The sequence below is a fragment of the Melozone crissalis genome, unplaced genomic scaffold, assembly GCF_028551555.1.
Source record: "Melozone crissalis strain CALT ecotype California unplaced genomic scaffold, PUWL_Pcris_2 ptg000251l_1, whole genome shotgun sequence".
Classification (NCBI taxonomy): domain Eukaryota; kingdom Metazoa; phylum Chordata; class Aves; order Passeriformes; family Passerellidae; genus Melozone; species Melozone crissalis.
This window is the reverse complement of record NW_026536010.1, coordinates 1,191,115-1,215,255: the sequence shown is the minus strand read 5'-3', so window position 1 is coordinate 1,215,255 and position 24,141 is coordinate 1,191,115. Positions and strand designations below refer to the sequence as shown.

Here is a 24,141-nt window from a genome sequence, read left to right as displayed (position 1 = left end):
GATGTTTTACTGTCCAGAGGCTGATATGGAATCACCAGTAGGTGTAAACCACTGTGATCCTCAATATTGACTTTGGTGATAATCTGAATCTGATAAGCAGAGAAAATACTGAAATGTATTCCCAGTCCTTTGTGCCTCATGGACACTCCTGTGTTATCAGAACATAAATACAACACCAGGAGGAAGTCAATGCCTTAGTAAATGTAAATATGAATTTAGGCAACAGACTGAGAAAGAGGGAGGATCAAGGAGACAGCAGCATTCCAGTACCCTTGAATCATGGAGTGGTTTGGGGTGGTGGAGACCTTAAAGCCCATCCAGTGCCCCCCTGCCATGGCAGGGACACCTTCCATAGCCCAGGCTGCTCCCAGCCCTGTCCAGCCTGGCCTTGGGCACTGCCAGGGATCCAGGGCAGCCACAGCTGCTCTGGGCACCCTGTGCCAGGGCCTGCCCACCCTGCCAGGGAAGGGTTTCACCCAGTATCCAATTTAAACCTGCTCTCTTCCAGTTTGAAACCATTCCCCTGTCCTGTCACTCCAGGCCCGTGTCCAAAGTCCCTCTCCAGCAGTGGGAACAGAGCAGTGATGGTGTAACCCAACTCTTCCAGAGAGCTCACAGGGATGGTTCTCCAAAGGAGGAGGAATTGGTTTCCTGTTTTTCTTGGGTTTTCCCTCCGAGTTTGGGAGCAATGCAAAAGAAATGACAAAGGTGCTGGTTTGCAAATGCAAACAGTGGGTGCACAAGTGGACTGAAGGTGACAGGTTGTTGTGGTGGTGATGTGCCACGAGGTACAGGTGATGCTGCAGCTGGAAGGGAGAGGCTTGTGGAGCTGGGGAGCCCCTGATCCATGAGTGACCTGCTGGGAAAACCCCATTTCCAGCAGGTTCTGACCTTTCTTCCACTCTGAGCTGCCAGGGTTTGGTACCTACCCCCACACTACACACACCCCCAGTAAGAAATGAACTTCCTCCCTGTCTCCCACCCCACTCCTGCCTTTGGAAGTAGGACTGGTGCAAATTTTGGCATGGCAGCTCTGTAGGCAGCTGGATGCAATGTGCAGTGTGTAGTGCTCTGAGAGTCCAGCCTATAGCCCACCCACAGTGAAATGCTTCCCTGAGACTGAAGCTAAATGGGAGCACAGTTTATGGAAATTCAGCTGTGGATGGCCGTGCTCTTGTGCCTTCTGGCTGTCAGCACTTTGCTGTACAGCACTGCAGGCTGCTGGAGCTGCATTTTCCTCATGGTGCTGGATACCCACTCCTGGAGCTTATAAAGATGCTTAGAAAGTTGCTGGTGACTAATAAATCACTCTTCATCTCCAGGCTTTATTGGTGGTGCTTGTAAAGCCTCCAGCTCTGTGTTAGGAGTGGATGCCCCTTCCTGGAAAAGGTCACGCCCTGATCAGTTCAAATTCAGTTCATAAATCATGCAAAGGAGTGTGTTTCTTTTTAGAGGTTTTAGAGGATATTCTTCCTCCCCCTCAGTGCTGCACTTGAAGTTGTTAGCAGTGATAAACAGCTAAACCCAAAGCCATGGCTGCCCCCCTGAGCTCTGCATTCCCTCTGGATTTGGACTGGAGGACCTGGAGCTGCTGGAGAGAGCCCAGAGGAGGCACCAAGGGTACCAGAGGGAGGGAGCAGCTCCAGTGTGGGGAAAGGCTGGGAGAATTGGGATTGTTCAGCCTGGAAAAGGCTCCAGTGTGACCTAAGTGCGACCTCCCAGTGCCTGAAGGAGCCAACAGGAAAGATGGAGAGAGACTGTGGGCAAGGGCCTGGAGTGCCAGGACAAGGGGGCAGGGTTGGATGGGATTTTGGGAAGGAATTCTACCCTGTGAGGGTGGGGAGGCAATAGAGCAGGCTGTGTTCGTAATTTCAACTAATTATCTGGAAGTAAATATGAAAGGGTGGCAGATAAATGACTGCTATTGGTTGGGATGCTGTGTAAGTGGAAAAGAAAGTGGGCAATGTAGGTTTTGGCCCAGACAAATGTGAAGTTCAGCATCCAGGTGCAACAAACACTGATAATAGCTGGAGATGGCACAGCCTGGGGGTTATGGAGCCCTGGGAGCTGAAGGGATTGCTGCAAACAGGGAGAGCACAGTGAGAAGCAAGGATGGAGGCTGAGGCTTGACCCCTGCAGATGAACAGTGAGGCACTGAATTACAGACTGGGATGCGCTGGGAGAGCCTTGGGAGGATTTTCCAACTCCCGACGTCTTAAATGGAAGTTACTGAGCTCCACCTGGGAGTGACTGGGTGAAATCAAATGGCTGTAACACACACGGACCCAGATCTGATGATCCAGCTGTGTTTGTTGGCCGTAAATTCTCTGAAACTTGTACGGCCACAAAGGCTGCCTGCAGAATTCCTGCTCTCTGCCCCGTGGCTTAATCTGAACTAAAGGCAGAGTGTTTTTAGCTGGAGGACCCTGCTCATTAGACACTCCCTGAAGATGTCCCTGCTGTGGACCTCAGAGGGAACACAACCTATTTCTGTGCTGTTCTTGCTGCTTTGTTCCTCAGCTCCTCCCTTTTGGACTGTTTTCCTTGGGTTTGTTTGAGGGAATGGCTGATGGTGTGAGCTCCCCTCGCTCCTTTTTCCAGGCACAGGGCCCATTTTCTGTTTCATTCTCTCTGAAGATGCCATGGTTCCCTAGATAATCTGTCAAGAGATGGCTATTTCATATGTCAATAAATACATTTTTGGATGATGGATGGAGGCCTGGGGCTGGAGCTGCAGGGGGTTATTGGGATGGGAGTGGAGGTGTTAGCGTTCAAAAACACATAATCACGGAGGATTATATGTGGTGCTTTTTATTAAGAGCTCTGGAAATCGGGGTATATTCAACCCAAATCTGACTCCGACCATACATCCGAAATGATCATGTTTTATACTCTATCGTTACATAACTTTCATGTTCATTATTAAACTTATATTGTTCTATTGTATACATAAATTTAGCCCCTCTCTGAATTTCCAACATAGTTTCTCACTATTCTTCTTATGGTTATATAATAGTTACATTTAATTACTAAACAATCATCACATCTAACAATTATATAATTTATCATACTGCTTACGCAGGTGCAGTTGATCTGGGAAAGCACAAAGCCTAACATTTTAGATTCTATCTTTAACTTTTTCCAGGGTTCCACTATCAGAGGTGCTGGAATGGCTGCAGGGAAAGCCCACATGGTCCTGCTGTTTGCACACAGGCTGGGCAGGCAAAGTGACTGCACCGGGTTCTTTTAAGGCCTGAGAAATAATTCCTTTAAATCTCTGGGAGCATCCTAGCAGGCCACATGCTTGTGGGAGGCTCCAGTTTACTATCTGCAGAGTCATGGATTTTATATCCATATTAGGTATAAATAGAGGTAGGCTGGCAGATAGAGGCAAGGTCACTGTGACTCCTCCGAGCACCGGATGAGCCCACGATTATTTCATTTAACTCTTGTCGTGCACTGCAGCAGCCACTGCTGCCACAATTAAAACCTGAATCATGCAAAGTTGGTCTGACACAGATGTCTCAGCCTGCTCAGGAAAGCTGGGATAAGCTGAGAACTCATGGCCACTTTCATTTTATTCCTCATCAGCTGCAGTTATAGTACCAAAAATCCCAATCCTGCTCCAGGGCAGGAGAAGAGGGATGCAATAAGCAGATTTCTCAGGGTCACACATCTCTGATGTTATGAACCAGACCCTTTAAATTATGAAAATCACACTTTAAGAATAGTATTTGCATTTGTATTTTGGAAGGTGGGGGGATTGTGAGCTGAGGGCTTTAATCTGCTAACAAATGCAGATATATTCTTTTTTCTTAGTCATCCTAATTCTAAACAACACTGACGCTTGCTGTAGCAGGATTTTGAAAAACTGGCACTTTAAGGTCTCTGATTTTGGATGCTTTTCTTCAAGGCCAGGGAGTTTGTGCACGAGGCTGTTCCCATGCAGGAGCAGTGCAATATTGCTCTGTGAGTCACCCCGTTTCAGGCGGGCACTGGTTTCCTTTCAGTAATGTGCAAAATGTTCCCTGCACACATGTGGATGTTCTAAGTTTGTCCTGCTGGTTGACAGTCTGGAGGAGCTTTGGTGCCAGAAGTGTCTCTGAACACACACAGCACCTATTGTGACGAGGCCTGAGCTTGGCTGGGGCCTGCAGGCAGTGCTGCAAGAAAAATAATTAATTTAATAAGAGGTTCTGAGTGATTGCAGCAGGGGGAAGTTGTGCAGCAGAGAATAAGATGGTTATCAGAGGGGATTTAACTGGTTGTAATGGAGGTGGAGGAAACTGGTTGTTTTTGAAGTAGAAAGGAAAAAAAAGCTGTTTGAACTCGTAGGGATGAGGGCACCTGCAAATGAAGCCCAACAGCTCAGAACTGCCCCTGCAGACATGAAGTGAATGAGAGGAGGATTCTGCACGGCCTGAGCTGCTGGGGAAGCAAAGGAGGGAGGGATGGAGGGTGCCTGAGCAGGGAATGCTTGGGCAAGGTGGGAAATGGAGTGACTGAACACACTTGGACCTGCTCTGGATGGGAGGGGAAGGTTTTTACTGCTGCCCCAGGGCCCCAAAATGCATTGGCACAGCACTAGAGAGAAACCATGAATGGCAGTGACCAGGGGAGGGAACGGGACTCTCTGCAGAGGGGAAGGCAGGGCAAGGCAGGGCTGAGGGGATTAGAGGAAGCAGCTGGCTGGAGTCGCAGCTGCAGGAGCTGCATTCCCGGCCCGGGCAGGAGAGGAGCACCCCGCTGCCCAGCCGCATTCCAGGGCACTGCCGAGCCCAGATGTTTGCTAATGGGCCCGGTGAGAAACCCTTTCCTTCACTCCTGAGCAGCCCCTGGCAGCCAGGTCTGCCCCCAGGTCTGACCCTGCTGCCCAATCCAGCCAGATTCCCTCAGGGCTGCTGCCTTTCCTCTGCTGCACGGGGGAACCAGCACAGAGCTCCAGTCTGGGCTCCTCAACCTCATGGAGGCTGCTCCACATTCCTGTCCTGGCTGAGCCTTCCCTGAATGGCACCACAATTCCTGCAGGCTGAACCTTCCCTCCACTGCTCCACAACTCCTGCCATGGCTGAACCTTCCCTGAATGGCTCCACAACTCCTGCCATGGCTGAACCTTCCCTGAATGGCTCCACAATTCCTGCCATGGCTGAACCTTCCCTGAATGGCTCCCCATTCCTGTCCTGGCTGAGCCTTCCCTCCATGGCTCCACAATTCCTGCAGGCTGAACCTTCCTTCCATTGCTGCGCAATTCCTGCCCTGGCTGAACCTTCCCTGAGTGGCTCCACAACTCCTGCCATGGCTGAACCTTCCCTCCAAGGCTCCACAATTCCTGCCATGGCTGAATCTTCCCTCCATTACTCCCCACAATTCCTGCAGGCTGAACCTCCCCTCCAGCCTCTTCTTCCCTCCCTGCATGCTGTGAAGCTCAGGGAGTGCTCTGGGGGTCTGAAGAAGCAGTGGGTGATAAAAAGGAGAGCAGGCTCCTGGTACTGAAGTGATTTCAGCATTTATTCTAATAAAAGAAAAGCCCAAAGCAAGGGGGCCTGGCCTGGGCAGGAGCATTCCCATGGAGGATGGAGCAGCGCCGGGACTGGGGCTGCTCAGCAGTGATGGGCCCGATGTTCCAGGTGGAGCAGCACAGTTTCCCTGGGTCAGATGACCCTTTTTATCCTGTTTTTTGTCCCTTTGGATTGGTTTCTGTAGGGATCCTTCATTTGCATGAAGGTTTAAGGTGCTTGGTTGGCCATGACAGTTCTGTCCAGGCTGGCTCGTGGTGCACTTTACTGAGGTGTGCAATGGTACCTTGAGTACTGGATTTCCTATAACTACCATTTTAACCCCTTTTACAATATAACAACCAAACTAACAGTACATGCTTAACAATCTATCAACTATTTTACAACAGTTTCTAACCTATTTTTACAGTGGGGGCTGTTGTACCCACAGGCTTTGGGGGAACCTCAGGAAGCAAGAGCTGTCATTGTAAGGTCAGGCTCACCTCTGCCCTGGGTGCTGGGGCTGCACAGATGGGAGGGTTTGTGCTTGCAGCACTGAGAGGATGTGGCACTCACACCCTCCCTGTCACCACTGTCCCTCCCTCCTCCTACCTGAGGTGGAGATGGGAAATCGCCCCTCAGCTTTTTTAGTTGTTAAATCTTTGTGTCTCTCTTCTGGCAGGAGTGCTGCTCCACTCACCCAGGGGGTGTATGCCCCTACACAGTAGTTTGGGGTCCTGGTATCTTGGAGATGTGTTCTTGTTTATTTAGGAACCAAAACGCTGGAGTTTAACCCCAGCAGGTGATGGTGTGGTGAGAGAATCATGGAATGGAATCCCAGAATGGCTTGGGTTGGCACAGACCTTAAAGATCATCTTGTTCCAGCCCCTGCCAAGGGCAGGGATGCCACTCACACTGAATCAGGCTCCAAGCCCTGTCCAGCCTGGCCTTGACCAGCTTTGATCCAGCCTCCCTCAGAAGGGAGCTGATAAAGAGTTCTCATTATTTCAGGGAGCAGTAGTGCAATTCTGCACCCATTTGCAGATCAGATGCAGAGGTGAAAGGGGCTGCTCTGATGTGGGCAGGGTGCTCCATGGCTCCCAAGCCCCTCATGGGTCATGCAAGGGGCTTTATCCCCTCAGAGCCCTTCCTTGGACCCTGTGTGGTTCATCTCAGGGATAGTGAGCAAATCACCAGTGGGGAGGAGCTGGAACTCAGGCCCAGCTGTGGGATAAGTGCAGGGCCATTGTCCCCACCCTGCAGCCCTTCATGGGCACACACACTCACTCCCCCCTCATTTCCCACCCACCTTCCCCCCATGTGGGAGCTCTGGGCTCTGCACTGACACAAATAAAAGAAATGGTTTTATTTTTGACTTACACATCCACCCTTTTCATTCTCACGCCCACAGTGCCAGGTCCTGTCCTGACAAGTGGGGAGCCCCTGGCGCTGTGGGCGTTTGTCAGCAGCCCAGAGCAGCAGCAGAGGGTGAGGAGGGACATCCAGGCTTTCTGCTGTGTCCTTGGTGATCCAGCAACAGGGAGAGGGCTGAGGGGAAAGCATGGGGGGTGTGGATGTGGGGCACAAAATATCCTGTACAATACCTGGGGAAAAAGCAGCATGGAATGGGCTGTTTGTGAGGGAGAGAGAGGAGCTGTGTCACTGTGGGAGAACATCACTGTGCTTTGGCTGTTCAGGGGCAGGCAGCAAACCCTCCCAGCCTGAGGGGAGTGGGAGCAGGTAAAACACTGGGTGGTGTGTGGAGCAGGAGCCCAAAGTTGCTGCTGAGGGCAGAGCCCTGGCTGGGGAAGAGGGACTGGCTGCTGAGCTCGGCTCCTGCCCTCCCTGCAGAGCCACTGCCTCTGCTCTGCGCCTCAGTCTGTCCAAACGACATCTGCAGGCACCAGGTCATCACTCCTGGTTCTGGCTGTGATATCACATTGCCAAGGAGAAGGGAAAAAGTCTTGGCCCAGGGCTTTGACAGCCTTTCAGCAGCTTCTTTCATCCCCCAGCCAAGCCGCTCTGTCCTGCAGCACCTCTGCTTGTTCCTCCTGACACCAGAAGAGCTGAACCCTGCTCCTCCTGCCTCCCCACCCCCAGATCCACTGATTGCTGCTTCCCTTTCATGCTGTTTACAGAACTGGAACAGGGATGAATAGTAGGAAGCAGTGAATGAACTGCATGCTGGCTCACAGCTCCTTGCAGAGCAATCACACCCCAGTGCTGAGGATCCCACAAATCCCATCCAAACACTGAGCCATGGACCCCAAACACTGAACCATGGAGCCCAAACACTGAACCACAGACCCCAAACACTGAGCCATGGACCCCGAACACTGAACCATGGACCCCAAACACTGAGCCATGGACCCCAAACACTGAACCATGGACCCCAAACACTGAACCATGGAGCCCAAACACTGAGCCATGGACCCCAAACACTGAACCATGGACCCCAAACACTGAACCACAGACCCCAAACATGGAACCATGGACCCCAAACACTGAGCCATGGACCCCAAACACTGAGCCATGGACCCCAAACACTGAGCCATGGACCCCGAACACTGAACCATGGACCCCAAACACTGAACCAGGGACCCCAAACACTGAGCCATGGACCCCGAACACTGAACCATGGACCCCAAACACTGAACCATGGACCCCGAACAGTGAGCCATGGAGCCCAAACACTGAACCATGGACCCCAAACACTGAACCACAGACCCCAAACACTGAACCATGAATCCCAAACACTGAACCATGGAGCCCAAACACTGAACCATGGACCCCAAACACTGAACCACAGACCCCAAACACTGAGCCATGGAGGCCAAACATGGAACCACAGACCCCAAACACTGAGCCATGGACCCCAAAAACTGAACCATGAATCCCAAACACTGAACCATGAACCCCAAACACTGAACCACGGACCCCAAACACTGAGCCATGGACCCCAAAAACTGAACCATGAATCCCAAACACTGAACCGTGGACCCCAAACACTCGGCTGAATTTCACCACAATGCCCATGCTCTGTTGCTGTGCAGCTGCTGGCTGCATCTACGTCTTATTTTTCCTTGTAAGAACTTGCTTCAAAGTCTCAGATGTCTCTTCTTTCACTCATATTATTCAGAATAAAGCAGGAGTTTACTGCTGGTCAGGCTGGCCATGGGGAGCAGGCAGAGCATTGGTCAAAGGCCTGGGTTCAGCAGTGGGTGAAAATGCTGGGAAAACAGATTTTGGCTCCTCTTGGGGTGTGTGCTCATGGCTAGAGGCTGTTCCTCTTGTTGGCCCTTTTGCAGCTGAGCAGTGCAGTACAGTTCAGGGCTGGGTAGGTTGCATTTAGCAGGATATGAAAGTGATGTTGGAAACAGCTTTTTGCCACCCTGTTCACAAATCCTGTTATCCTGGAGCTGGAAGGAACTGGGCAGCAGGAAACCATTCCTTCACGGCAGCCTGCAGCCTCCTCCAGCAAACAGCCAGGCCCAAAGCCTCTCCCCACAGCTGCTGCCAGGGCACTGCCAGCACTTCTCCCAGCACAGCTGCTGCTTCTTGCCATCTCCCCTTCCTGCTTCTCTGATCTCTATGCAAATCCTCGCACCAACAGCAGCCAGCAAAACCCAGCCAAGCCTGGCAGGTATCTTTGATTTGGGTAGTGTTTAATGTGGGGGCCTCTTCAGATTAATTGTGCCTTAACAGAAACAGAGCCCTTGGTCTCCAGCAATTATCCTATCCGAAAGAGCCGTGAATGGGGCTTCACTGGGGTTTGGCTGTTTTGTAATGGGAGAGGAAAGAGGGAAAGAAAAAAGAAAGAGAAAAAAGAGGAGAAAGAGGAAGGGGGAAAAAAAGGAAAAGTAAAAGAGAAACCCGTCATCTCTAGTGCTGGAGAACTTTCCCAAAGTCTTTTCTGCAGCTGGGACTCTGCCCCACGGATTCTCTATCACGAATTATGTTTCAATAAGAGTTGGTGGCGTTCAGTGAGCCCGGTCCAGACTGTTTATGCCACCGCAGGAGCAAGTGCTGGGACATTCCCCTGGGCTCTCCTGGCCGAGAGAGCCCCCTCGTTTCGTGCCCGGGCGTTTCCAGCGGGCTCTCCCCGTTAGCTCCAGCCCTTGCCGGGGTTCCACGGCCCAGGCGGGTGGGTGAGCTCCGTGCCCGTGTTCCTGGGGTCCCGGCTCTGCTCTCCGCGGGGCTCTCGCTGCGCCCGGAGCCCGGCGGGGCGGGCGGGCGCCGCCGCCGCCGCCGCCGCCGCTCCCTCCTCCCGCCGGCCGTCCCTCCCTCCTTTCCCCTCCTTTCCTCTCCCTTCGCAGCCCGATTGTGCAATCGCGAGCGGCGGGGCCGGCGGCACCGCCCGGAGCCCGGCACCGGGGGGAGGGAGGCGGCCGCTCCCGCCCGCCCCGCGCCTCCTCCGTGGCCGCCCCGCCGCGCCGGGGATGCGGCAGCCGCCGGGCACCGCCGGGCCCCGGACCCCATGGGATGCGCCCGCCGTTCCCTGGCTGGTGAGTAGCCCTTGGCTTTGTGTGCCCCCCGCCCCCGCCCCGGACCTGCCGCTTTTTCCCCCGCACCAGATTTTCCGTCTCTTTTCCTCTCGCCTCTCTTCTCCCCCCCGCCGGTGATGGATGGCCGGGAGGATGAGGATGTTGCCACGGGCAGAAATGGGTTGCAGATGAGGCGGACTTGGGGGGGATCTGCTCTGCAATCGTTAAACTATTTCCACCGCCGCTTCGGCTCGAGTAGAATAAAAGCCTGGGAGCCGGGGAGCCGCGCTGTGTCGGTCGCACATCTGTGGTACAGAGTCCTTCCCTCCTTCCCATCCCTGTCGGGTTTGAAACAAAAGTGCCGAGGGAAGAACGGGAACGCTCACTATCGATTAACCACACCACAGCGGACGCAGGGTAGTTCAACGATCATAAAAGGAAGAAGTTTTCCCGATGGCAAGGCAGTAAACTTTTGTTCCTTGAAAAGTTCATCCCGGGGATTAATTTACATCCTTGTTTCATGGAAATACTTTAGGCACTTACTGTAAAGCTTATACCCGATATATCCCTACCTGTTTTTTGAACCCCAGCGTAGCATTTTAATTTGTCTCAGTTTTTGCAGCAGTTTTTATTTGTTCCATGCAGCAGTGTCTGCATTTTAAGATCAGTGGGGATTTCTCTTTTTCTCTGGTAGGTGTTTTGGAAACAGAACATGCTTTAGCTTGCTTTCGGGCTGCATTACAGTTGATCTGGACAATCCCTTATTTCCTACTAACATTTCTCTTATAAGCAACCAGCAAGTTCTGCTCCACTCCACAATCTAACTTTTACATATAGGATTAGCCCCATCAAATTAAAAATTCAGCCTGTGTGAAGTGTTGGTAGATTTAGGTCACGGTAGCTTTTCCATGTAGGTTTTTTTGGGAAAAATTTGAACCCTGCTGAAACAAGTGGGAAAGATCCTAGCGATGGAGAGACCCAGATTTTCCCTTGTGTTTTTAGCCGAAGAACTCGGTGCTTTCTTTGCAGTGTCCAGCCAGCCAAAAATCAGCTGCATCCACTGGGCGCTTCTGCCTTTTGAAGGCAGGCTCCCATCTCGTAAAAGGCTGCTCGCCTCAAATTTGCAAACCGCAGGATGGGAAATGGAATTTGCCTTCAGTATAAAAATCCCAAGTGTTTGCAAACAGCCCTGAGAAGAATCCGGGCTCTTGGCGTGACCTCCCAGCGCTGGATTCCAGCTCGGGGAGTTTGCGGTCTCACAAAAAGGGCAAACGAGCAAAGTCCTCCCGAGTGCCCGCTCGTCTTTCCGGAGCAGGGAAAACAGTGGAGCTGTTGGGAATTTTGGGTGCTCTGGAGGTGCAGGATCAAGCCCTGAGCCAAAGTGCTTTTCAGGGAGCCTTGAAGAGCTGCCCGTGTTGGAGTGACTTTGCTTGCGGCGTGCGTTGGCATTGCCGAGGGCGGATCAGGCTGGTGCAGCCATGGGAAAGCTGCCCGAGGAGCAGAGGAAACTCCTGGGCAGTTATTCCTGCCCAAACTCCGTGCTGTTCCCATTAAAGCTTTAGCAGCTCCTCTGCCAGAGCCCATATCCGACCACGGGGCGGGCAGAGCCAGGTTCTTGCTCCGTCCTTGGGCCTTGCTCCTGCTCTTTTTGTTTTGAAGTCCGCTGGAAAAATCCACCCTCCTCCGTGGTTGCACGGGCTCAGGGAGCCCCTGGGACAAAGCAAGGAGCTCAGTAACAGGGGTCCAGCACGGCTGAGGGCAAAGAAACTTCACACCCGCTCAAACCAGACTCTTAAAAACCCGAACAGCTGATAAAATTGTCCTTCTGGGGGAGTTGTGCAGTGAGAGCCAGGGGTGGTCTGTCCTCTGTTAGCCCTGGCAGGGCTGTGCTCGCTGCTCTCCAGACCTTTGTTTCTTGTGCAGCGCTGTTTTAGGGAGGGAGGGCCGTGGGGGCCAGGGCTTTCCTGGACATAAATTAGCACCGAGGGTGGGAAGGGAACAGCCCAGCACCCATCATAGCAGTTGTGGAGCTGGGCTGGGCTGGGCTGCTTCCCTGTTCCAGGATCGCAGCCCTGCAGAGCTGAGCCTTGGAAATGGCGTCAGGATGGAGCCCGGGCCAGGGTCACTCTTAGATGTGGTTTAAGCCTCCTTCTTCTCTGACACAGAGCTCAGGCAACCTGTCCAGAGGGGGGAAGGGAGTGCTCTTGGGGTCACAGTGGGATTTCTTTGTGGGCCCAATCCTGCAGTTTTTGGAGAAATGGTCTAAATGTCAAGTGTGAGGTCAGCCCTGGTAGCGACTGAAAATACCAGCTGGGCCATGGGCTGTTGCATTACCTCCAAACCCCTCTGGCCTTGCACTTCCATGTGTTTTTCTGCTTTGGCCAGTGCCATGGGTAAATAACACAGACATTGGGTTTGTGCCATCAGAACTGAGGAGGCTCCTGTGGTGTAAAGCAGAGACTAAAAGAGGGCAAAACCACATCAGGTCAGTGAATTTCTGCTGCTGTGACCAAGATATGGCCTGAACGGGTATGAAGAGAGAGGGAGACAGCAGGGAGGATCCTGAAAGATCCACAGCTCCATCCACAAGCTCTTTTCTCCTTTGCTCCTTCCCCTTCTTGCTCCAGCAGCTGGGAACCTGATCCTGCAGGCGCAACCCCGCTGCGCTGGGATTTTATGCAAGTTTGGTAATGAATGACCGAGCCAGGGAAAGCCAGCGTGGTTGGCATCCGAGACAGCTCCCCTCGCTGCTTGCAGGAATTAAAAAAATCATCATCCTGGTGGCCACTCTGCACTGGAACTGGTTTTATCTGGTTCCAGTTAGGCTTGTTTTGAGTAAGACGAGCGGTGCCAGATTCTGATCTCATTTGCACCAGTGGAGTCATTTGGAGGAGCCTGTCCCAGTTTACCTCACTCCAAGCGAAAGCAGAACGGGCCCTGCTGGGAGAAGCTCTCCCTGCCTGGGGCAGTGCCCGGTGCCTGCCCGCAGATCCACCGGGTAAATCCAGCGGCTCCCGAGGCTCCGGGGCTTTCCTGCCCTCCTGGGAGCTGGGACGGGCCAGGCTGTGCCTGCGGGACCCGAGTGACCGAGCCCGGTGCTCTGGGGCGTGCTTGGGTGAATGGGGGGATGTGCTGAGGAGGAAGAGATCCTCCTGTCCACCCTGGGTGGGGAACTCGCAGGGGTCAGGGACAGCATTGGAGAGAGCAGCACAATCCGTGTTACCCATGGGATATCCAAAGGAGCTGTTGGACACCCTGGTGCCCGTCGGGCTGCCCTCATCCCCGGGCTGGCTCCGGGGCTCGGCCCGGCTCTGTGGGAGCACCAGTCCCGGCTCTGTGGGGCACCAGCCCCGGCTCTGAGGGAGCCCCAGCCCTGGCTCTGTGGGGAGCCCCAGTCCCGGCTCTGGGGGAGCCCCAGTCCCGGCTATGTGGGAGCACCAGCCCTGGCTCTGTGGGAGCACCAGCCCCGGCTCTGGGGGAGCCCCAGTCCCGGCTCTGGGGGAGCCCCAGCCCCGGCTCTGTGAGGAGCCCCAGCCCCGGCTCTGTGGGGAACACCAGCCCCGGCTCTGTGGGGAACACCAGCCCCGGCTCTGGGGGAGCACCAGCCCTGGCTCTGTGGGAGCACCAGCCTCGGCTATGTGGGAGCACCAGCCCCGGCTCTGTGGGGAGCACCAGCCTCGGCTATGTGGGAGCACCAGCCTCGGCTATGTGGGAGCACCAGCCCCGGCTCTGTGGGGAGCCCCAGTCCCGGCTCTGGGGGAGTCCCAGTCCCGGCTCTGAGGGAGCACCAGCCCCGGCTCTGAGGGAGCCCCAGCCCCGGGGAGAGCAGGAGGCGGCCGGGCCCCGCTCAGGCCCGGGCATGCGAGCGAGCCCGGGGCTGGAACGCTGCTCCCGGCTGGGCTGGATCAGCTGCACCGGGCCCGACCCGGCTGGGAACGCTCCAGGCACGGCTCCAGACCGGTCCTGGCCCGTGCAGGGCTTGGGCAGAGCCCGGACCCCCTGCCCGGCCAGCTGGGGCTGCCCAGCCCGCTGCTCCCGGAGCCGCTGGAGGCCGGTCCTGGGCTCCTTTTCCAGCTCCCCACACGGCTGATCTGGTCCCGGGCTCCTTTTCCAGCTCCCCACACAGCTGATCTGGTCTTGGACTTGTTTTCCAGTTCCCCACAAAGCTGATCTGGTCCCGGGCTCCTTTTCCAGCTCCCCACACAGCTGATCCTTGTTCCCATCCCACTCCTCCAGCTGCTCTTGGGGGCTGCAGAGCCCCCCATGCCTCAGGAAGAGGGGCAGTACTGGTGTGGGGCCAGGAGGCGTCCCTGAGCTTTAGGTTGATGCATTTTCCTGGCTGTGATTGTTCTCAATGCTGAAGAAATGGAGCAATTGAAATAAATGGCCAGAAACTGTTTATATGACTCTTGCCTCTTCTACAGGCTGTTAGTGGGTCCCTTTTCCAGCAGAGCTCCTTCAGGACCCCATCCTAAGCCCAAGTCCAGAGGTAGCTTTCCAATGACTTTTGTAGGTAAAGCATCTTGGATTTTTTTTTCCCAGCTGCAAAAAATGAGTTTCCCAAGAGCTCAGTGCATGGATGAGAAGCCAGATTAAAACTCCCAATGTACCAACATCTTTTCACATTCTGGCCAATGTGGGGAGGGCAGAAGGCTTTAAAAATGCTGCACTGCTTTTCTTTATTTCTGCAACTTGCCCAACCATGCTTGAGTGGAAATTAATATGTTACAGAAAGGGAAGCTCTAACATCTGCTTCTGAAAGGAGCAGACACAGCCAGGTCCACAGTGAGAAACAACACAGCTTTTTCTCCACTATCAAAAAGTTCTTAGGATGGATTCTTGTGGTTGTTAAATATCAAATGTCTTCCTGTGGTGGTTCCCTGTTTATTTTTTTGTAATTTCTCCCCAGATTTTGCAGCTCAGCGAAGCAAGACTGGGGCTCTGAGCTTGGAGAGATTTCTGTGCTCAGTTAAGCACTCTTGTGTCCTGCTGTCCCGAAGAATTCCCTCCAGACATTCTCAGTGCAGAGTTCTCTTCCCTCTCTCCTGCTCATATCATACCTCAATTAGATTATTTTGGGGCTGTTACAGTCACTACAGTAAGGGTCCCCAAAACTGTAAAGTTTTAGCTAAATGCAAATTTCAAAAAGGGGCAAGTATTTAATAATAGGTATTAAATAACATCTGTTGTTTTGATAGATGTTTTTCAATACATTGTGACTTCTCCATTTTTAGCAGTTGAGATTTAAGCTTTTCCTCTTAATACTGCTGGCTTATAAGTTGTTTTGTTCCATGTAAGCAAATATTATTTGAGTTGAGTTTCCTAAGAGCCAGTCCCCAGTGGTGTTCAGCAGTTACAGACCTAATCCTGCCCCTGAGGAGAGCCGTGCCCTGGATCTTCCTGGGATGTTTCTTTCCAGCTGCCACCAAGCAGACGCTTTACTTTGGCTTTGCATCCTTTTAGGTGCCTCCATAATAATTTTCCTTTGAGCATTCCCTGCAGTGAGATCCCAGAGAGTCCCTGCAGAGCTCCCTGCCCTGCCTGCGGCGCCGTGTCCCGGGGTGACTCCCCCACACCTGGCTGTGCCCACCTGGCTGTCCCCACCTGCCCTGTGCACCCAGGGGTGTGGGCTGAGGGCTCTGGCACCAGCCCAGCCCTCCCTGCTGCCCGGGCAGCCTCTTCTCTCCAGGGGAGTTGGGTCTCAGACACCTCCCTGTGCATCCACCAGCTCCCCTGCTCCTCTTGCAGCCAGGGAAACTGAGGCACAGAGCACCTTTGGGCCCTGCTCTGCTCTGTGAGGCAGCTCTTGTCAAGCAGCACAAATCACCAGAGGCACACAGAGGGCTCCTGTGGCTCCTGTCCCACACCAGCCTGGGGTCCCTCCTCGGCCCAGTGAGGGCACAGCTGCGTGGGGAGCTGGAAAGGAAGGACAGCCCTGTGTCCAGGGGAGGGGATCCCAGCTCTGACCCAGACCAGGAGCCCAACCGTGTGTAAGGGCTGGGATCCCTGAGGCACAGCATGGAATGGACCCCGTGTCTGTGCTGTGCTCACAGCCTGGGAGCCCCAGTGGTGTTTGGAAAGCTTTGGGGGTTCTTGTCTCTCAGAGCCTGCGGTGCCTCGTGTGTGGCCCTGAGCACAACCTACCTGCGTTTGTGGTTCTCTGTGTTTGGCAGAATTGCAAGATCCTGGATAAGAAAAATACCTATAAACACATTAAACAACTCCTGAAACATTCCCCATGTCCACCTGCAAGCCTGTCTTGTGTTATGGTGTAAACTTCCCACTGGAAAAAGAGGGTAAAACTGATTAGATCTGTTTTATTTTCCTCCAGAAGTGTTTGGTTTCCAAATGTCTGGGAACAGCTGTGGGCTGGATGGTGGGAACGTGGCCTCCGAGGTAATTCCAGGGATTGTCCTCCAGCCCATGGAACGATGGAGATTTTCCCAGCTGCTCCCAGGCGCTGGTGTTGTCCTGCTGGGGGGACTCCTGAGAGTGCTGGAATTGCTGGGATGGGAGGAAGGAGCTCCTCTAGCTGACACAGAACATCTGAGGTGGCACCAGGAGATCTCCACGCCGGGAAGCTGCAGGTGGAACTGGGGTGGAACCAGTTTGGGGGTGCTGGGGTGGAACCAGTTCGGGGGTGCTGGGGTGGAGCCCCGGCCCCAGCCGCCCCTCAGCTCCTCGGGCACGGCTGGAAAAGGCTCCGGAGCGCGGGGCTGCAGCTGTGCTGCGCTGAGCGGTTGTTTGTGCCGGGAGCTGGGATGTGCCAGGTTCAGGGCTGAGTCATTTCTTTCCCAAATGCTGCCGGAGGGATGGAGGGGAAGCTGCCCTGGGCTCCCTGCAGAGGGAGCGGGGGGAGCCCCTCACGGGCCGGTGGCTCTGCCGGAACTGAGCTGAACTTTCTGCTTGAAGAGCTTTGACTAGCGGGGGAAAAAATGTGCCTGGGTTCGGGGGAGAGAAAGAAGCCCCTGTGTGCCGGGAAGTGGCTGCTCCCGCCGGGTCAGCCGGGGAACACACTTGTTCCTTTGGGCTGCAACGTGTAATTTAGCTTGTCACGGAGGAATGTGCTCAATGCCTTTATTTAATCGGGAATTTGCAAACCTGCTCGGGTGCCTCGTCTTCCTTTTTGCCTTCCCTTCCCAGGCGGGGGGGAGAAGGAACACGGTGCTTTTGTCTCCGTGGCCGCTGTCAGATGAATGGTGCTGGTGGCAGCTCTGTCCGCATGACTGCTTTGAGCTATGGACACGCTGCTCCCAGCCCCGGCTCCCTCCCAAACTCAGCTGCATCAGATGTTTTCCTAGGCACTGGCATAACCCTCGTTACTTACTAGAAAAGTAGCCCTGCGGGTTCCAGGGCGTTCCTGGGAGAAGGAAAACACCATGTGCAGGGGATGTGGTGTGCTCAGGGCTGCAGGGCAGCGGGGGACGGCAGTGCTGGGTGCCCTGAGCAATGGGGGACTCTGGAACTGCTCCAGCTCCAAAGGGGTGCCCCCTTCCCCTGCTGGGAATTCCCCAGCTCCTCCCCACCCCTTGCGCAGGGACAGCGGCCGTGGGGCCCTGGTTACAAACACACCCTGCTCAGGAAAGGAGAAGCTCAGCACATGTTTAAGTGCTTTCCTGAATCCAGGCCAGGTCCTGTGCTGGAGCAGAGCACAGCCTCGCTCATCTTCACAGGATGCTGGGAGAGGATCCCTCGTGCCTGTGGGTCTGTTCTGAGCAGCAGAAACACCTCCATGGAGCACAGACCCCAGGAAACAGGACCCCAGCACTGACAGGAATTTTGCCTCTTTGCAGCTGGCTAGAGATGCACAGAAACCTGGAAAAACCCCACCTTTCTCAGGAAAGAAGGAAATTGCTCTCTAATCAGGCATGTGGAAGTGAACTTGTGTGCTGGCTCCAGAGGAATTTGGGTTGTTCCCCGGGGGGTTGAGATTGCTCTCTGGGTCACATCCCATCTCTGATCTCGGACTTGCCTTTGGGAGCAGGATTCCTCAGCACAGAGCTGCTGGCATTTGAGGAATGAGTGATGCTTGTTTCAGAAAGCAAACCAAGTGTGTGTGAGTCTGTGTGTGCAGCTTAGCCATGTTCATCCTTCAGAAATTGCAGAATTCCCCCGCTGAAATGGGAAAGAAACCTCAGGCACAAGAGTTCTCTTCGGGACAGATGTATTTAACCCCACAACTCTCATTAGTGGCGGTGCAAGCTCAGGAGTTAAAACCCTCTGCTTATCTCCAGCCAGCACCTGCAGGGTCTCCTTTGTGCAGGCATTCCCACCAGGGAGCCATGGGATCCACATCCCACAGCTGCTGGGAGGATTACAAAGCCAGGGCTCTGCAGGTGCTGCTGCATTATATTACTGTGGTTCTTATATCACCAGAAAATGAGGAAATTTAGCAGAGACCCCACAAGATTCCTCCAGAGATCCCATGAGTGAGGATGCTCTTTTCTGTGTGCCATGGGATGGAAGGCAGGGAGGAATCTTTCTGGTCTGTCTCTTGATTCAGATCCAGTGGAGGGATAACAGGGCAAAATCCCATAACGACCTTAAAATCCCTGAGTGCTCAGGAGGTGTCTCAATCATTTAGATGAATCTGATGGTGCTGCAGCCCTGGGGGTGTGGATGAGGGCTCCAGAGGAACGCGGCATTTTTCCTCTCCTCCCAGCAAGTGTTAGAGGGCTGGGCCCAGGAGCCATGGGAATCAACAGCAGTCTTTCCAGTGTGGGCTGTGCATCATCGTCTGGATAAATAAATAGAAGGAAATAACAAATAACATGGTTCTAACAAATATTTTAGGAAGTATAAATGCCTTTCACCATGACTCCATTCAAACCCCACACAGGGAAAAAATCTCCCTGTTTCTGTGCTGCTTTTCCATCTGCCTTTCCCCAGCGACTTGGGACTGTTAATTCAGGAGAGCAGAGCAAGGAAACCTCGGGGGGATTTCTCTGGGGGTGAGCAGCGACCTCCAAGCCCACCACCTTCGTGTCCTTGTGACAAGGCCGCCCCTTGTCCCGTCCTCGGAATAACCCTGAGCAGAATTTGAGTGCTCTGTGTAAATAAACGCTGTATTGTTCCTCCCCGCGGTTCCCAGCCCTGGGCTGAGGTTTCCCCGTGTCTCTGCTGCTGCCTTGCAGCGACACCTGCTGCGCGCTCCCAGGAGGAGAGGGGACCCCCAAGGCTTCCCAGCTGCGAGGAAAGGAAGGGGGAAAGCTCGTTCCTTCCTCAAATAAAAACATTTTTGTGCTGTGGGACTTCCCCAGCCCGGCTCGACTCGTGGCGGTGACACTTTTGGTTTGCAAAGTTCTCCCAGTCCAGCTTTGGGTGGGAAATGAGGAAAAGCCTGGGAGAGGCAAGGCAGGTTCCTGCCTGGCCCAGAGCTCCTTTGGAAGAGGAAAGGGGCAGAGCAGCACATCCCACTCTGGGCAGAGCTCTGGGAGCTGTGGAGGGGGATCATAGGGACCTATCCAAACTGTCTGTGAGACAGTGCATTTTCCAGATCACAGCTGAAGACATTAATTAAGCCTTCTGCTTAAACCCCCAGGCAGGCTGACAAAAGAGCAGGGCCCTTGGCATCATTAAGGCAGGGAAGCAAAAGAAAGTGAATAGGTTGATTAGCAGAAGTGAGAAATTGGTTATACATAGTGGTTATACATACAGCAGTGTGATCTAATTACAACAGTTTTGCAATGAAACTCGCAGTGCTGAGGACATAGCATTAGGAAATAGCATTAATGCTGTGCAGAGAGAAACCCAGTTTGCATGCTGCAAGATCAAACCAGTGGTTTGATCAAAACCACCACCTGTGCTTTTAACACCCAGGAACTCCCTGGGGTAGGGGAAATGGGCTGCCTGGTCAGTTTTGTTTGCTGCTAACGCTGTGCTCTCCGTGTGCAGGTGTAGGATTCTGGCAGAGCTGGCCATGATGTTATGGTTCCTGGTGGGGGCCCTGTTCCCAGCGCTGCTCCTGGCTGCCCCACCGCCCATAAACAAGCTCGCCCTCTTCCCCGACAAGAGCGCCTGGTGTGAGGCCAAGAACATCACCCAGATCGTGGGGCACAGCGGCTGCGAGTCCAAATCCATCCAGAACAGGTACAGAGCTGCCCTCAGGCAGGCCTAGGGGCACTGCTGGCTCTGCAGTGCCTCTGGGCCGTGGCTGGCACCAGGCACGGGGTCCTGCTCTGTGCCAGGGAAGGTCACACCTCTGCCTTGCCTGGGAAGGGCAGCACCTCCCTGAGCCTCATCCTGCTGTCTTTGCAGGGCCTGTCTGGGACAGTGCTTCAGCTACAGCGTCCCCAACACCTTCCCCCAGTCCACAGAGTCCCTGGTCCACTGCGACTCCTGCATGCCAGCCCAGTCCATGTGGGAAATCGTGAGTATCCATCCTGCTCTGCTCCATGGGGCCCAGCTCTGCTCTGACACCCCCTCAGGGCCACTCCTCCTCCTTCTCTGGGCTTTTCCCACTCAGAGGTTCCTCCCAGGGCATCTCTCAGGTGGCTGTACCATGTCCTGAGATGCCTGGGTGGAAGGAGCTGCTGGAAGCTCTGCTGAATGATCCATTATCCCTCTATTTGCAGAACCATATCCTGTCAGTCTCTGCATTATTTATCCCTGTGCTTATCCACATTCCTGCTGTCTCCACTGCTCCCTTTGTCCACCTGCACCCCCCTGGGAGATCTGGCTGTGTTTGATGTCCAGAAGTTCATCCTTAGACCTCACAGTTCCGTGTCACCTCTGATCCTGGCAGAGCCATAAACCCAGGTCCCAGAGCAGCCCAGAGCCCAGGGAACTGGCTCTGCCCTCTGCCTCCCTTCCAGCTCACATTTGATGAGAGGGTTTAGCCCAAATTGGGCTGCTTGGCATCACCTCTTGTGGGTGGCCTTTGCTGTCTCATGGACACTCCAGTGCCAGCGGTGCCTGGGAGCTGAGTCCTGCTGGAGCTGTGCTGAAGGGTGGGAGTGAGGTGGGGATTGGTCTCTCCTGCCCTGTCTCAGGTAAAAGGAGGAGAGGAAATGGCCTCAGGTTGCACTAAGGGAGATTCAGATTAGATATAAGAAAAAAAATGTCACTGAAAGGGTGGTCAGGCTTTGGAAAAAGGTCCCCCAAGGAGGTGGTGGAGTCCCTGTGCCTTGGTGGTTCCCAAGGAATGGCTGGACAGGGCAGTCAGTGCTCTGGGCTGGCTGACAAGGTGGGAATGGGTCATAGGTTGGTTTTGATGGTTTTGGAGGTCCTTTCCAATCTTAATGATTCAGTGATTCCATGTTTCAGAGGTGACTGTCCTGGTGCTGGGTTGAGGGTTTGACTCGATAAGCTTGAAGGTCTCTTGATAATTCCATGATTTTTCCATGAGTGTCTGGAACGAGACATTCCCAGAGAACTCTCACCCTGCAGACTGATCAGGGGTTTGTTTCCATGGATAGAAACCCATCACATGTGCCCTAAAACCACCCCAAATCTGCAGGGTCTGGGGCAGGTCACACCTGCCACCAGGGGAGCCTGAGCACTTGTCAAGCAGCTGCCGTTTGGTGCCACAGTTGCCGCTGCTTGTAGGGGTGAGCGGCCAACAAGCACTGACCCGCTGTGTCCTTGTCCTGCTGCCCAGGTGACTCTGGACTGCCCAGGCAACGAGGAGATCCCCAGGGTGGACAAGCTGGTGGAGAAGATCCTGCACTGCAGCTGCCAGGCCTGTGGGAAGGAGCCCAGCCACGAGGGAGCCCTGTTCAACGTGTACCTGAACGCCGGGGAGAACATGGCCCACGAGGGGCCCGCGCCCCACCACTACCCCCACCACCAGCAGGAGCTGGAGGAGCCGCCCTCCAGCCACCACCACCACGAGGAGGAGGGCGAGGAGTGACCCTGTGGACTGTCCTGGCAGGGCTCTGAGGGCTGGGCCGGGCTTTGGGGAGGGAGGGGGGTGCTGGAGTCTTTCCTGTCAAATCGCTGCCCTCGCGTCACCCCCGACCCCGGGGGCACAGGCAGGGCTGAGGCTGGAGCTGCAGGCTGAGACACGAGGGCTCGGCCTTCCCAGATGCACATAATAATAATAATGATGATGATGATGATGATGATGATGATGATGATGATGATAATATATTGAGAGGAGTGGCACGAGGGGCTCTGGCTGAGAGCAGGGGCTGGGGCTCTCCACAGGCTCCTGGCCCTGGGGGGATCCCTCTGAGTCCTGCTGGGTTCTCCTCATGCCCAGCGTGGAGGAGGAAGGGAAGCAGCCTCTCCACAGCCCCAGGAGGGACCCACATCTCTGGGGTGGTGGGACCAGCAGCACCCTCCTGCCTCCTCTCCCCCTGCCTGCCCACAAGGGCTCAGTGTGGGCACGCTCCTGGCACCCACGGGATCTTGGTCCGAGCCCAACCCTTTGTATCAGGTGGCTCCTGGGGAGGGTTTTGCCCCAGGAGGTGCCTCTGGGGGCATGGGAGCCGTGGTAGTGACAACCCTTACCTTGCTGTCCCCAGGGCCACCACGTTGCTCCCTGACTTGGGAGTGAGGGACTTGGATTGTGAGCACTGGGACTTCAAATCTGGGGCTTCAGGGGAAGGCCAAGAGCTGAGGGGGGTCTGGGGGAGGTTCCAGCCCTGTCCCCCCTCTCCCTGCTGCACTTCCATGGTGGTGCAGGGAGAAGGGGCTGAGGGCTGGAACGTCCCTGTGCAGGGAGTGCTTGGGCAGGGCTGGGGGTCAGGGTGGGCACGGCCTCTGCTGCCCCTCTCTCTGCTGTGTAAAGCTGATTCCTTGGCATTGTCCTGACAAGAGCTTCCAGAGCTTGTAATCGAATGCCTCCCCCTCCTTTTGACAAGTTTTGGGTTTTTTTTTTTTCTTAAATAAATTAGTTCTGACTTCCACTGCTCAGCGCTGTGCCGTCTGTCTGGTTTTTGGTGGCGCTGATGCCAGGACCGGCAGGAGGCTGTGGGGCAGGGACAGCCGTGGTTCCCACAGCTTTGAGCCACGTTCCAGCTGGGAAAAGGAGCAGAGAGCTGCTGGGAGGAAATGCGAGCCCAAATATTGAGGGTTTGGGCTGCATGTGCTGGGGGAGCTGCCCGGGGGGCTGTGGGTGCCGCCTGTGCATGAGTGTGACGCTGTTCACAGGGGTCCGAGCATGAGGGAAGAGATGAGGATCTGACTCCATGTTTTAGAAGGCTTGATTTATTATTTTATGATATATACTATATTAAAACTATACTAAAAGAATAGAAGAAAGGATTTCATCAGAAGGCTAGCTAAGAATAGAAAAAGAAAGAATGATAACAAAAGTTTCTGTCTCGGACAGAGCATCTGAGCCAGCTGACTGTGACTGGCCATTAATTAGAAACAACTCTATGACATCAATCCCAGATGCACCTGTTGCATTCCACAGCAGCAGATAACCATTGTTTACATTTTGTTCCTGAGGCCTCCCAGCTTCTCAGGAGGAAAAATCCTAAGGAAAGGATTTTTCCTAACAGATGTCTGTGACACACGGGAGCCTCCGGGGCTGCTGTGCTGCAGGGTGACAGCCGGTAGGTGCCAGCCTCGCTCCGCCGTGTCCCCGGCATCCCCGTGCTCACGGGATGCTCCGGGAGGCCGGCTCGGACGGACAGGACAGGACAGGACCGGACATCCCTTCGGGGCACGGAGGGGCACCGTGGCTGCAGCCAGCGGGCTCTTCCCAAGGGGGTTTGGATCGGGCATTCCCTGTGCCCTTGCAAACCTCTGGTCCCACTGGTGCCAGCGTGGATGTGCCCTGAGCAATGATCAGGGGAATGGATGTGCCCTGAACAATGATCAGTGATGCTCCTTGCTCTCAGCCTGGCCCTGGGGAAGGTCCAGCAGCTCCTGGAGGGGCCAGAGGCTGTGCTGGGTCAGCAGAGAGCTCTGAGTGTCCCTCCCTGAGCTCAGCTCTTATTGCCCCTTTATTGAGCTCAGCTCTTATTGCCCCTTTATTGAGCTCAGCTCTCACTGTCCCCTTTATTGAGCTCAGCTCTCACTGCCCCTCACTGAGCTCAGCTCTCACTGCCCCTCACTGAGCTCAGCTCTTATTGTCCCCCTCTTTGAGGCTCTGGGGGCTCTGCAGAGGTTGGGAGGGCGGGTCTGTGCTTTGGGAAGTGGGAGAGGCTTTGTGTTAGGCAGGAATTGCCACAGCAGAGGGGCTGGGCTGACCAGGGAGGGCCTGGCAG

At 54.5% G+C, this 24,141-nt stretch overlaps 1 protein-coding gene across 1 annotated transcript; it reads left to right on the top strand.

The window, feature by feature from the left end:
• The first annotated feature begins 9,922 nt into the window (after nt 1–9,922).
• Nucleotides 9,923–22,582, top strand: NBL1 (NBL1, DAN family BMP antagonist). The gene is made up of 4 exons (XM_054294481.1): nt 9,923–10,000; nt 19,874–20,068; nt 20,237–20,348; nt 21,579–22,582. Exons 1-4 carry the CDS (start codon nt 9,978–9,980, stop codon nt 21,828–21,830), a joined length of 582 nt encoding a protein of 193 aa, XP_054150456.1. The 5' UTR covers nt 9,923–9,977; the 3' UTR covers nt 21,831–22,582.
• The last annotated feature ends 1,559 nt before the right edge of the window (nt 22,583–24,141 follow it).

Bases quoted from the DNA above. Each gene is read 5' to 3' on its own strand.
- NBL1 (XM_054294481.1), top strand. From the start codon at position 9,978: ATGCGCCCGCCGTTCCCTGGCTG. The intron at 10,001-19,873 runs GTGAGTAGCCCT...CTCCGTGTGCAG, and splicing joins CGCCCGCCGTTCCCTGGCTG to GTGTAGGATTCTGGCAGAGC. The intron at 20,349-21,578 runs GTGAGTATCCAT...CCTGCTGCCCAG, and splicing joins CCCAGTCCATGTGGGAAATC to GTGACTCTGGACTGCCCAGG.